Below are 15725 nucleotides of genomic sequence, written 5' to 3'. Positions count from 1 at the left end.
TCATGAGACAGCTTGGGTAGACGGCAGTGTCATTTCGATTAAATACGCGTATAAGATGAACGCATAACCAATGTCTCATAAACGGAAACGATGACGTTGTAATAACTGCATATGTATGTATTTAAAAATTATGAATGCTGTGTATTTATAATATCACAAAATTTTATTCACATCTTTATGCTTCAGTCTGATTAATAAGTTAATATTTCGTATAAAGTCACAATCATTATTATCAATTAAGTGTAAAAATTAAAACAAAAATATAGTAAAAACAAATATTGTAAAAAAATAATTATTAAACGACAATGATTATCATAATAGAATTAATAAAAGATTTAAAAAAGAATTAGAATTAAAAAAAGATTAAAAAGTATTGAGATAAAGGCGTCGTGAAAGGTGTTTTTAAAAGAACAAACAAATCCGCGGATGCCACTACAAGTCTTTAATTATATTTCTTATTCCTTCACATGCTCGTTTGTTTCTTTACCAGCGTAAAGCATCCATACATCCCTTCTTTCATTTATTCTCTCACTCACACATCGCATCAACTAATGGCAGACGCTTTGAACTACATTCTTCATTTCCCCCTTTTAAAGTGCTTGCAACCTTTATTCTAATTTAATAATCAAACTGATACTTGCTACTGAATTTAAATGAAATCGTATTTATTAATTTAAAATAAATGACATAACTTTGTTACGATTAACATGATATCAGGAGACATGGTAGTGTCTCGCGTGTCAAGTCAACCGAGAACACTGCCGTGTGACTTTACGCGAGTCGGCGAGATGCGAGCATTCGAAATTATCGGATCTCAACGGCTAAACTGATCAAGTTCTAAGTAGGCTTGATCGATAGCTTGTGTTTGACTTGCATGATAAAAGTATTTTTATTTTTCTGCTACGTGCCCTACGAGCGGAGATATTGCTATGCAAAGTTCGATTTGGAAATTTTTACTTTAAGAAACGTCATTATTATCGTCGTCGCCTGGTTCTCTACGGTTGCAATTTCTGTCACAGAGGCGCCATTGTCCAATGTATACGCACTGGCGGAAATGGTGTCTGTGCGCTCGGCGCGCGGCCGCTACACATACACACGAAGCGCGTACGTCCGTGTCTCCGCGGAGCGCGAAGGAGATCGCGGAGCGAAGGCAAAAAATAGTAGGGGCAATTCGATGTTGCACACAAGACGCGCGAGAGAAAGCATAAGCATAATCGGACGTGATACCGAATTTCGGTGTTCCATCACTGTCTCACACACTCGACACTAGTGCGAGTGAGAGACCGCGGTGTCTCTATACGTCGCGCTTTTCTTTTTTTCCCTCTCGTTCTGATTAATTGTTGATTATTCAATGATTATTTATTTATTTAATTGATTATTTAAATATGATTATTAATTATTTAATTATTGCGTAATAATTCTTTTATATTTTAAAAAATGTTACGTATAAAATTACAACTCATCATTGCGGTTTTGGACATTAAATGTCTTACAGCTATCTCAAGCAGCCGATATTAAAAATTATTTTAAAAAATAATTAATTCGCGAAACTGTGTTAAAAAAAAAGGAAAATTATATTCAATAATAAAAAGTTATTAGTAGATGAAAATGTGAAAATCAAAATAAATATTTTCGAAATGAATATTATATTATAAATTTAAAATTTGAATTTGCAATAATGTAATTATAAAAAGTATTATTTCTATATGTAAAAGTATTATTTCACGTTACATTATATTGTATCATTTCTATACACTTATATTTAACTGTATGTAATGTATGTGTGTATGTAAATGTAATCCTACAATCTTATAGCACAAGAAATTTATTTGCACATTGCAAATTTAAAAAAATGCGCGTAAAACTGTTACATAAGTCTCCAAATTATATACAATGATAGTTATAATTTTACACATAACTTCTTTTTAAAATGTATAATAGAAGAATTACTACGCAATCATAATTAAATAATCAATTAAATCAATAATTAAATAATTATTAAATGATTAATTATTGATTATTTAATGATTATTTAATTATTGACTTAATTGATTATTTAATTACGATTGTGTAATAATTCTTCTATTATACATTTTATAAAAAATTATGTGCAAAATTACAACTATCATTTGAAGATTCATTGTAATAATTTTTTGTGCATTTATAAATTTAGTGTGCAAATAAAATTAACTTCTTGTGTCGTAAGTAAGATTGTAGAATCACATTTACAATTAAAGGTATATGTATATAAAAATAATATAATTGAACGTGAAATAACATGTAGAAGTAAAAGAGAAAATATGCTACATCGCTCGTTCTTTCGTTCTCTATCCTATTTACTCTCGTTGTGCTTATTACAGAAAAAAAATGTCAAGTATAAAAGTGTCAAGACGCGCTTTTCAAATATAGAAAGATGATTAATACTACAAAATGTCTGATATCACTACAAAATTACTTTTTTACAAAAAGATAAAAAAAAGGTGTATAGTAAGTATAGTAAGATCCTATTTAAACCTAAGTGTTATATCACAGTCTTATTAAATTCAAATAATATCTAATATTCAATCCTAATATGTATATCATCTATATAAAAGATTTGATATCAAAAAAGTGACACCAAGTTATAGTTTCATTACCTCGAAAATTAAATGTACAATTGCTTTTAAAAAATGTAAATCAATGATTCGTATCTTTGTATTCTCATTGAAGTCTTCTTATTCTAAAACCCAAGTGATAGTAGCTTTAATTCTTTTTCAAAATTATGATATCATAAAATTGCGTTTAACCTAATAATTTAACTCAAATGATATGTATCTAACATAAGTGGTAATAGCTTTCATTCAATCTCAATATATGTATGCATAATATTCCGGCATATCTTTCTGTAAAGAATTTCTAAATACATGTATATTTTAATCGAATGGAAAATTTAATTACAAAGAGTTAAAGAGGTAATAGTACAAAATGAAAAAAATTTAATTTAAATAAAAAAACTTTTATGTAAAAAACTTGGCGCTGGATAAAAAAAATAAAACAATTTAAAGTAATAACATTAAAGTAATAAGAATACAGTCTCTTGCACATAATATATGTGGTCATATTACTTTATAACAAATAAACTTAATCTTATATCAATCTTATATTGCTCAAACAATACACATAGTGGTCATTTTTATTGTTGTCGCAATGTTCCTTAAATCTTGTCATTACTTTTTTAAATAAAAATTTCTTATTTTTACTTTGTTATTATTTCAATCAAGGTCTAGCAGTGCTAAGTTTTTTACATAAAAGTCTTTTTATTTAAATTAAATTTTTTTCATTTTGTACTATTATCTCTTTAATTCTTTGTAATTAAATTTTCCATTCGATTAAAATATACATGTACTTAGAAATTCTTTACAGAAAGATACGCCGGAATATTATGCATACATATATGAGATTGAATGAAATACTACCACTTATGTTAGATACATATCATTTGAGTTAAATTAAGTTAAACGCAATTTTATGTATATATTTTATTACATATTTTATTTTATATCATAATTTTGAAAAAGAATTAAAGCTACTATCACTTGGATTTTAGAATAAGAAGATCAGTGAGAATACAAAGATACGAATCATTGATTGATTTACATTTTTTAAAAGCAATTGTACATTTAACTTTCGAGTTAATGGGACTATAACTTGGCGCCACTTTTTTGATATCAAATCTTTTATATAGATGATATACATGTTAATATTAATTAAGATAAACGCAATTTTATATCATTATTTTTTAAAAAGAATTAAAGCTACTACCACTTGGATTTTATTTAATTCTATATCAATCTTGTAAGTTTAATCTTTATGCATCTTCGGTACTTATTTTTTACTCTCAACTTTGTTAATATACTAACATATTGTTCATACTAACATACTATTTCTTCACGCTCTAATACTTCACGTGTAAAATAAGTAATAAATGTTAAGATGTTTACTTCGTCTATGGTGAATATTATTCTTATTTAGTTGTATTGTCACAATGTACCAGAGTTTTAGCATGCATTGAGTCATCGGGGGCTCGAGCCATGCTTGCAATCTCTCCTGCCGCCCGATTGTTCTCTCTTCGCCTGTTTGAAAAAATGCGGCTTCGCCGCGCTTTACTCAGAGGGAATAATTGGTTTTTCCGGCTCTACTTTGCAACGAGAGAAACCGTGTAGCTTCGATAACGTTGGCGACTGAGAAGTGATGGGATTGAACAAGCGTAAGCGGAGCATTGGCGCACCAGGAGGATTATTTGTATATTTGCCAATGGCGTTGGAGGGTGTCGCCGCTGCGGTCCGATCTGCATCCATCGAGTGAGAGACCTCGCTCTGAAGTATCAGTCGTGGGGATTCGAAAGAATACATGTATACATGTATATTGTAATATACGTATATATATATATATATATATATATATATATGTGTGTGTGTGTGTATCATTGTATTGTTGACGTGTTATTCTAAATACATTATTTACGATAAATATTATCACATGGTAGTCGAAAGAATAAGATGCCTGCCCGGTAAGCAGGAGATTCAGGTTCGATTCCTGGCTGAGGTGGTATTTTTTCGCAAAATAATTACGAATTTCCACGACTGGTTCGTGGTCGGGCCCCGTCGTGACGCACACCCTCCCTTCTTATTTGGGCCAAGCATGGCTCGAACCCCCGATGAGTTAAGTTTAAATATTCCAATAACCTCCTGATATATATCGCTTCTTTGACCACTTCTGACATTGCCATATCTGATATTGCGTCTCCATAATTGACAGAGCTATGAATCGTTACTTTTTCGATTGCCAACTTATAGCTTCTCCAGTTAGCATGACCACATATCTCATTCGGAATCTTCAATCATTTTCATCTTCTGTCCAGTTTGAGTCGATGTGTATTTTGTCCTCATTGTTTTCAACGATGTATGTTATATCATAATTCAATGTTTTTGTGAAGTATCACAGAACATATTTCACGGCCTTTCAATGGATGAATTTTTATTAAATTGACTCAAGGTATTTGGTATGGTATATCTAAACACATGATGTTAGAGAGATATATCCAGACTTTTATTAATTCTTTATACGATGTTCATCTCATTATATTTTTTCTTATTACTGTGAGTTTTTCATAAGAGCATATTATTATAGCTGCCTTGCAATCTTCCATGTTTCCATGTTTAAATTTCTTTAACATTTCTTTTATACAGGGTGTCACAGGGTAGCATTATCTTTCTGTGCCGGATTCCTCGAACATTTCGGGCTGTTTTGTGTAGATCATCATTGACATATCCTTTCTTGAACATATATAGAGACAATGTCCATTTGATGTATATACATCTTATTTATTACTGCGCTCACTAAATAATGCGAATTGTTTCATTCCGTGTCACCGACGCAGAAACTTTTTCATAATTGATTCTTTTTATTTATTTTCTCGTGCAACTAATCTTGCTTTGAACTTGTCTAGTAATTGATTTCTTGATCCGTCTTGATTTCTTTTTATTTTAAAAATTCACTTGTTCGTAAGTACTTTTGCATCATTCAGCCTATTCACTATCCAACAATTCCCATTGTTTTCCATCATCGATTTGTATTCGGCTTCTATAATATTTAGTCATTTTGATCTTTCTTTGGTAGTCATGGTTTTTTTCACGGTCATTAATTCTGAATATTATTTTTCCTGTACATTGTCTCCAAAATAATAATTTTTTTCGGCCTACCTGGCTTTCCTTTTGAATTGCTGACCTTACTTTACTTCTAAAGATTCTGAAACTTCTAGCTTCTGTAGCTTTTTACTTGTTCATTCTTTATGCAGCGTATTATTTTCTAATAACTTAGTTCAGCAGCAACCTCTTATGTGCGCTGCGGTTAATTGCCTCTGCTCATAGATTCAACGTAGGTTTGATTCAATCATCATTCTGATCATTTCTATTAAAGTTGATTTGCACATTCGACCATTTTATTGAGACAAATATTATATCGACAACTATCTTTTTCTCTTTTTTATTAAAGAACTGAGTAAATTCATTCGATACTCTTTCACGTTATCGCTTCTCAAATTCTTTATAATTTTTCCGGTTTACTTCTCGACGCGAGCTTTGTATGTTTTAAATGCGTTAAAGATCTAAAATTTTTTCTTGAGGAATGCGACCTCCACATGCCTATTTTTGTCGAAGGTCGCAAAATATCAAGTTCCTAACGATGGCTCACTCATTGGTCCACATATGTCTGTGTGGACCAATCCTAATATTTCCTTTTCTCTAGACATCGAAGTATTATAAGATTTTTCGTGTATTTTGCTCTTATTACAAATATCACATTTTGGAGTTACTTTTGTACTATCTATATTCATTCATTCATCCACTTATCATATTTTTGTTCGATAGTTTCTTTATGTCACTGTAGTTTAAGTGACCAAACTTCCGATGCTATTTTGTCCTATCTTTTATACTCTGTTGCATGCATAACTAGTTTTCTATCTGCTTCCTTTATAACGTACGGTCCATTTTTGCTTACTTACAGTAAGTGCTACGGTACCATTTTTGCGTTTTACTAAAGCAGAGTTTCTATAAAATGTCAAATATATCTATAACCATTGTCTGTAATGTTCAATACAGGTAAAAGATTATTTCTGAAACTAGGTACCCAAATTGCTTCTTTTAAATTAATATTATTTGTCTTCTTATCTTGTGATTGTACTTTGATTTAACTTGTCCCTTTCTTAATGAACTAAGTGAGTCTTTGGCAACAGTATACATTTTACGAGGATCGTTCGATAAGTCAAGTAAAAAAGCAGTAAAATCACCTATTTTCCAGAAAATTCTTTTTCACTTTTCGATGTAGTCTCCTTGGAACTCTACATATTTAGTCCTACATATTTTGTTCCAATTTTTTGATCCCTTCGGAAACGTAGAAAGTCTCGAGATCTTCAAAATACGCATCCACAGCAGCGATGACTTCCTCATCGGACGAAAATTTCTTTCCCCCGAGCCAGATCTTGGGAATAGAAAGAAATCACAAGAGATCATATCAGGAGAATAGGATGGATGGGACAGCAATTCGAATCTTAATTCATGCAATTTTGCCATTGCAACTGTGGAGTCGGAGTATTGTCATGGTGAAAGATGACTTTTTTGTGTGCCAATCTCGGCCGTTTCGTTTGCAGCTCTTCGTACAAATGATTCAGAAGTGTAGAATAATATGCTCTTGACTATTTGATCCTTCTGTAAGTAGTCAATGAAGATAATTCTTTGGGAATCCCAATAAACAGTGGCCATTGTTTTTCCGGCCGACAAAACAGTCTTCGCTTTCTTCGGCGCACATTCACCATGCCTTCGACGCTTCGACTATTGTTTTGACTCGGATGTATAATGATGGATCCAAATCTCGTCTACGGTCACGAATTGACGAATTGACGTCAAAAGTCTTATGGATTGCGCTTAAGCATCGACAAACACTGCTGCGAAATGTTTTTTCGCATGCATTTTTGATCGATGATCAGCAATCAGATCGTGGCACCCATTGTGCACAAAGCTGTTTCTAATTCTTTGTGCAGGACATTATGCACCCTATCTATTGAGATACAATCTCAGCTATGTCATGCACCTTCATTCGGCGATCTTCCACGATGGATGACAATACGATGGATTTTTTTCAATCATTTCTAGCGTAGTGAGTCCAGTCTTCAACTGGACGTCCGGGGCGCGCTTCATCTTTGGTTGATGTCCGGCCTCTTTTGAATTCATTAATCCAAAAACGGTCTTCAACACTGATGCAGAGTCCCCGTGAACTTCGTCCAATTCGGCTTTAATCTGCGCAGCCTATCACTTCTTTAAATAAAAATGTTTAATCACTGCACGGAATTCGTCTTTCTTCATTTTTACGACAACTGCTGCCATGCTCACTTCCAATGTCTGCCACATGTAAACTAAGCGTTACTTTTGGCTGAAACTTGGTATGAGTAAGTTTGAATAGTGTTACTTCTGGCCATATACTACACAGTTCATTATGGTGCTATCTCGAAAAATTTACCTGACTTATCGAACAACTCTCGTACTTTATTTTGATTCATCAATCATATTAAATCGGTTCCTGTCACAGTACATATGTATTGTCGCATCACTATCTAGACACCATGTGCCGTTTTCTGACTGTGCATTCATAGCTGTGGCAGTCATCGTAGTCTCTATTGAGTTTAGTCACATTCCTTGCCTTTGTTTCAACATTCTATTGCATGATGCTCATATTCATTGCATATATGATAATTTCCAGAAAATTTGGTTTTGTATGCATGTCCTTAGAATAACTTCGTCCTTTATTTGTATCAGAGACTTCCCTTTCCTGTTTTATAATATCTCCTTTATGTCTCTTCTTATCTTTTCTTCTTGTTTCTTTTTCTATTAACTTTATTTTCAATGTCTCCATTTTGATATTTCAGCGTAACGAAACGCGCGAACCAATCATGACGGAAGAACAAATAGAAAGCTCGTCCATTCTTTTCGTTCTTTCACTATGATTAGTTCGCGGGTTCCGTTACGTTACATTTCTATGGCATGAGACGCCTTAGGATGTCACAGAAGGTGTTTTTAAAAAAACAAACAAGTCTGCCATTATAATTTATTATATTTTAATTATATTTTAATTATATTTCTTATTCTTTCAACATGTTCCTTTGTTTCTCTATCAGTGTAAAGTACTCATAAATTCCTCTTTTCATTTACACTTTCGTGCACTTTCGTTTCACTCACACATCCTAACTACCAATGGCGGGCGCTTTGAGCTAACTTTGATTATATTCCTCACAGAATTAAAAAAAATTTGAATTAAATTAGAACTAAGAGAATTAGATTAAAATTGAAAAAAGAAAATATATATAATATATAAAATAAATATAATATGTATAAATGAAAGAATTAAAATATAAAAAAAATTTAAGAAACTAAAATAATTTTAGATTAGAAAAATATTAATATAGTCTACACTTGTGTAAATTACTAATTTTAAAACATTCTCAAAAAAATATAATACATATTATACACGTACATATACAATTGTCTTGTAAATTACTTGATTGAGAAAAATATAATTAACCTTTTTTAATATTCTATATAAATTTACATTATATATATATAAATATTTTAATTTCAGTAAAATGGCTTCAAGCTCAGAGGATCCGTATCCAGAAATTACCGAATCTGAAGAAAGAGAAAGAAACATAGTGTAAGTATCAAGTTCCCGATTTGTAATGCAAATTTTACATAAATATTTTTTGTAATTTTAGAAAAAATGATAAATTCAGCAGATTATTGCTAAAATTCCTAATTATCTATTGGCGATCCTTCGTGGTGATATTATGGCCATTAATATTGATCCCGATATTGACTCTTGAAAGTGAAAAAGTATGTTTCTCTCTTTCTTAATAATATTCATATTTTAAAGATTAAATTAATAAAATATACATTTTAGAAAAATATTAAATTATATAAAAAATCAATAGACCAATAAGAAATACAATAAAAAATACAATAAAACAGAAGAAACATAATATCATATATAAGATGTTATTCTCTACCTTAAGCATATGAATATCTCTGTCTTGATTATACAAAAAAATATCACAAGAAACAGTTATTTATTTGGATAAAAAAAATATTATAAATAAAAATTTGTAATTATAAAAAAAATATTATAAATAAAAATTTTCTCAAGAAAGAGAAGAAAGATCATATTTCTGTAAGATTTCAAAATTATACATATAACTACATAATAGTTAAGAGTAGAAGAGAAACATCTCGTATATAATATACAATGAAAAATACTTCCTTTCTCACTGCAGCTATATTAAATCAATTTTTTTTTTACACATTATTGTACACATTCAACCATGCGGAATAATAAAATCAAAGATTACTCTTTATTTGTAGATTAATAAGATTGTAGATTTGTTACAAAATCTGTTACAGAATACTTTTCACGGAAATGCAATATTTTATTTTTAAGATATAGGCAATTATAATTATATATTTATACATTTAGTAATTGCAGTAATCATCGAAAATTAAGAGTTTTTTGGAAAAAATATTTCAAGAATATTTTAAAGTTACAAGATATCGAGTAAGTCACACAATGTTATAATATTGATTCATTCGCAGATGGTGCCAGTATCGAGATTTCTTTATGATGAATATTTTTTTAAATAAAATTATATATTTTTATTACATGATATTTCAAATTGATTGGTATAGAGAAAACATAATTATCTTAAAAAAAGATTTTACACACACACACACGCGCGCGCGCGCACGCACACACTTGCTAATTACGTAATCTTTTTAAAGCAAATATGTATTTTCATTAATTTATCTAATTATTAATTTATCTAATTATTCTGTGCATAAAGTATTAAGATTATCAAGGAATAATAGTTTAGATATTTTATATTCTGTCAAAATATATCGGAATAAAATATTTTATAAACTGTTAACTTCTTTGATATTACCTATATCTTAATACTTTTACATCCAAATTAACTAGAGGAATTATATTTTGTAGCATAAGTATAACCCCACTTAAAAAAATAGAATTATATAAAATGGAACTATGTATAAAAAATCTTGATAGTGACTCCATCTGTGAATGAATCAATATCATAATAATATGGTTCGATATCCTGTTTTATCTTGAAACATTTTTTCCAAAAATACTTCATATTCAAGATAACTGATTATATTTAAAATAAAACATGACATAAGACTGTAAACATGACATAAGACACGTATATAAACTGAATTAATATTAATGTAATTATAAATTTCCTAATAATAATAAAAAGTATATAAAAATATATAATAAAATAAATAATAAGATAGTTCTCGATAATTTTTTTCAGTTTATATTTATCAAACGTACATATGTGATAATGCACATAATTAATTCATTTTAATGCATTTATTTATAAGAACGAAATTTTTTGTTTTAATCAAATATCATGATTTAATATGGCCAAAGTGAGAAAATAAAAATTATATAATACGCAGTTGAAATTTAATGTTATAGAAGAATATTGAAGAATTTTTTTCTTTCTTCTTATTGATATAGCCTCTCGCAATGAAATGTTTATATATCGTTGCATTAATGGCGATGTTCTGGGTAACCGAAGTTCTGCCATTGCCCATTACGGGTTTGATTCCAATAGTTCTATATCCGTTAATGGGTATTATGTCTACTAATGACACTTGCCTATGCTATATGAATGATACCACGATGATGTTTCTGGGCAGTTTAGTAATTGCAGTGGTCATCGAAAATTCTGGCTTACACATGCGAGTGGCGCTACTTATTATCAAGACTATTGGTTGCAGTCATCGAAGGTGTTTTATGTCATTATGTTATTTTATGTCTTTATAAAACATTAAAAGATTCAATTTTTTCAGTTTATTCATGAAATTGAATTCTTTGACAATATCATCGAGAGTTTTCAAATAATGTAAATTAGAATATTGCTTGTTATTGATTATGGCATGGATAAATTCATAATATCTTATAAGTTACATTAAATTAGTGGTTCAAATCGAGTACTTCATTTACCGTTTTTTTTAAATTTTCAATAAATCATATATTTAATATTCAATAAATTATAAGAATTATTATTAAAGAATTATTATTAAAGAATTATTATTAAAGAATTATTATTAAAATTATTATAAAAGATATGTTAGATTTATCACTATTACTATCTGCTAATAAAAAGTACTATCTGCTAATGAAAAATTAAATCGAAAGTATTTAAATCAACTAATAACAGATTGATTAAAATTCATATGTTCAAGTATATTATATAATAATAAAAATATTCTTATTAATATCAAATTGCTTTTAAACATTAACTGTATATTTCTGAATCCTTATTTTATTTCTTAATTTTTTTCTAAATTTATTTATTTAAACATCCGATAGTATTAACAGCAACATAAATATTATTAATATTATCTTGTCGAAAATGATCTTAGGAGTTGTCTAAATTATATAATATATGTATAATATATATAATATATATATATATATATATATAATATATAATATATATATATAATATATGTAAGAAAATTTATTAAATAACATGTGTATATAGATAGATGTATATTTGTTTCTCGTTTTTCGGCTTTGAAAGGGATTTTATATCAATCTTACATATATAAACATAAAAATAATACATCATACGGAAATAATAGCTCGACAAATACATATATAAGTTTTGTTCGTTTTGGTTTATAAATTGCACTTGTGTTTTAACTTTCTTATAAGCTCATTTTCTACTGTTTGTATGCTATTCTCTTAACCTTATTTTCTCTTCTCGTTCTTATGATCTTTTTCATCCGACTGATTCCTTCCCCTTTTTCTCGTAACAATTGATTTAATCTTGTACTATTTCTTATCTTTACAATTTGATGCTAAGTGTTCGAATTTGTTTCGGTTTCATTGACACAATTTACAGATATTCTCCTCCTGCTTGCGCCAGAATTCTATTACCTAATTCTTCATTCCCACACCTAAATCTCGCGACAATTCTGTGAAAATCCTTTTGACGACGTTTTTTTTAAAAATTCCGGGATTTCTATCATATATATCGTATCCTCTCTATATCTTCTTTCGTATCTAATTTTGAATCTTGTTATGTTGCATTTATTTCTGGATTTCTATACCTCTTATCGTAAGCATTATTTCGTGTTCATTATTTCGTGTCTTTGTTCCCTTAAGTTTTTAATTTCTATTCTATATATAGATAATGTGTATCTAAATGTCTAAATTTTGAATTCGACTGCTCAATTATAAACACTTTACAATTAAGGGAATGCTAGATTTGTCTGTATTACCGACAAAATGCAGTAATTTTTATATTGCTCTCATTTTTTATTAACTTTATAGATCTGGAAATCCTTTTCCACAATTAAAGTTTATGCATTAATATGTATCTGGCATATGAATTTCGTATCGAGAACAAAAAAAATTTTTTTAATTTTTTCTTTTTTACCATTTGGTATTTTAAAATGGCGTCCAAAACTGTTAAGTCGCATCAATCTTTGCTTTATATAAAAATTTTATAGCCTGTACCTACAAAACTGATATTGCTAGACAAGAAGATTACATGAAGAAACAATATTGAGTTCTTAGAATTAAGCTAGATAGAATGTGAAAAAACAATACGAAAATTTGTTCATATGTATATCACGTGTAACAGAAATATATGAGTTTATGTACGTATACATAAATGTATCTATGTATGTTAGATGTGCATATGTGTGAACCTTTTCGTCGGAGTTCGCTCGTTAGGATGATTTGTAGAATTTCAAGAAAAAAATATTATCTACCAAATAATTTATAATATATATTTTATACTTATTTTTTAATAAAATAATTTTCAAAATTAATTTTATAATATAATATAAATTTCAGTCAATTTTATAATATAAATTTAATTTTCTTATAAAATAACATTTAAAAATATTAAATTAAAATTATAAAACATCTAGCATTCTATATGTTATTCCAATATATTATTAAAATTATTAAAATAGACCATAAATATTTTATAAATATTTTATAAATTACTAAGTTCTTATGATTTTAAATTTCAATTTATTTTATATAAAAAATAATTGAATTATAAAAGAAAATCATGTTATTAAAAATAATGAATTTTAAATTTTTTAACATATTAATATCAATAAAGAATATTATAAGGAATATTATAAAGAATTTATTTATATTTTCTCTTTAAAATTGTCTATAAAACTTTTAAACTATTTTTATTGAATATAAAAAAATAATATATTATATTTAAGATAATATTTTAAAGTTTTTCATATTTAATGTAAACAAAGCATCCCATTTTAATTACTTCAATAAAATAATACAAAAATGATAAGATTTATTGAACAAGATTGAAGATTTATGAAACAATGTTTGAAATTATAATTATAGGATTTCGTGAGGGCCACATGATTATAATCATTTATTCGCAAATAGCATTATTGTTAATGTTTTTTTATGATCATTATTTTTTAAATAAAATCATTTTTGTTATGTAATATAATTGCTTTAATTATTCTGGATATAAAAGTATTAAAGTAAAGCAATTATTAAAAAGTCAATAGTTTAGACATGTTATATTTTATTCTTGCATATTCTGATTTAAAAAATAAAATATCTTCTAAACTACTCATTTTTTAATAATCTTATCTTAATATAATATATAATAATAATTTATGCATACAATAACAAAACAAATGAATTAAAAACATTAAAAAAACATATAAATGTGTTATAAAAAAAAAATATATTTGCATACTGTAAATTCCTTCATAATTTTTTTAAAATTAAGAGTTATGTATCTTCTTTACACCAGGTGATATATCTTATTATTTTGTGCTGAAAAATGGTATAGATAGTAAAAAATAACTTTTCATATATGCAATATTTTAAAATATCAAAATACTCGAATGAAATATAAAATATCTCATAAATTATTAATGTTTTTATAATTTTACATTAATATTTTTATTAAGAAAAACAAATTATATAAATAAAGTTATATATTTTATTATAAAAGTAATATTTATAAAGGAATATGACAGCGCTATTGCGAAGGAATTAATATCATAATTATTTGGTTTCCTCAAAACTCTACAACGTTTATTTCAAATAATTTTTCTAACTAAAATGTATATATAACAAAATTATTTAATGATTTTTACCAAATATCCATTCATCTATATCTATATCTTTTAGTTTTTCCATTTCAAATTTTAGGAGACTAAATAAGACTTTAGAACACAAATAAATTCTTTCTTTTAATCTCAGGTTGACATTAGGTCTCTTCTTTGTGACGATGTTCATTTCAATGTGGATTTCGAATACTGCCGCTACAGCCATGATGATACCAATAATGGAAACTGTTCTTATAGAACTCGAGACGGTAAGTTTTTTTTTAAACATCTCATATTGTAAAAAACTTCATTAAAGAAAATATTTTTCCAAATTTATTTCAGCAAGGACTTGGAAATATGTTCGTACAGAAAGAAGGAGAGGTAGAAGAAGAAAGCACAGAAATGTATTTATTCATCGTTGCCAATATTTTTATCTTCTTTTTCATTCTTCGTTTTTTAGATTTAATTGTATATTTATATATATTGGATGTTCCAAAATTCCTGCATGTGAAGTATATATTATATTATAGACGAAACACAATCATAAAAAAACAAAGATTTTTCCAGATATTTTATATTTCATAGCAAGATATGTCAAAATAAGTATAACATATTTTGTAAATCATATTATTAACTTTTTGATAACTGTACCTTAATATTTTTACAATAATTAGAATAATTAGAAGAATTATATTACGTATACAAAAATGTAATAAAAAATGATATCCATTGATGATCCATTTAAAAATATAACGACTATAAAAAAATCGTGACGCCATCCATGTGTGCTCACGCGTACTGCCAGGCATGCGGCTCACGTACGCCTGTCTAAAGGACGGCGGTGATTGGATCAACTTCGCTCACAAGGAACCACAACCAAGTGCTCCCTCCCCCGATTTTAATAAACTTCAAATATGTTAAAATATAGGCAAAAATAAGAGACATGTCTTTTTTTATAAGTGCTGAGCTGCATGTTAAGGAGGTTAAACTTCCCTTTAA

General features: G+C 28.0%; 2 protein-coding genes across 10 annotated transcripts in view; one reads left to right on the top strand and one right to left on the bottom strand.

Annotated features, from left to right (window-relative positions):
- The window catches only part of PIG-S (phosphatidylinositol glycan anchor biosynthesis class S), a 227528-nt gene that overhangs the window by 141755 nt on the left and 70048 nt on the right, over window positions 1-15725 (bottom strand). The gene's annotated exons all lie outside the window — the stretch shown is intronic.
- The window catches only part of LOC105428578 (protein I'm not dead yet-like), a 68743-nt gene that overhangs the window by 4708 nt on the left and 48310 nt on the right, over window positions 1-15725 (top strand). Inside the window, exons 2-7 of one of the 2 annotated variants that reach the window (XM_089078609.1) lie at window positions 2361-2487; window positions 9169-9240; window positions 9302-9419; window positions 11119-11390; window positions 14881-14995; window positions 15069-15130. In XM_089078609.1, the coding sequence (XP_088934735.1) occupies window positions 9173-9240; window positions 9302-9419; window positions 11119-11390; window positions 14881-14995; window positions 15069-15130 (635 nt within the window). In that variant the 5' untranslated portion in view covers window positions 2361-2487; window positions 9169-9172. The remainder of the gene's footprint in view (window positions 1-2360; window positions 2488-9168; window positions 9241-9301; window positions 9420-11118; window positions 11391-14880; window positions 14996-15068; window positions 15131-15725) is intronic. The other variant, XM_089078608.1, reaches the window with a different exon arrangement.

This window comes from Pogonomyrmex barbatus, unplaced genomic scaffold (genome assembly GCF_055798465.1).
Source record: "Pogonomyrmex barbatus isolate J1 unplaced genomic scaffold, ASM5579846v1 scaffold25, whole genome shotgun sequence".
In the NCBI taxonomy this organism is placed as follows: Eukaryota; Metazoa; Arthropoda; class Insecta; order Hymenoptera; family Formicidae; genus Pogonomyrmex; species Pogonomyrmex barbatus.
This window is presented reverse-complemented; position numbering and strand designations above follow the sequence as displayed.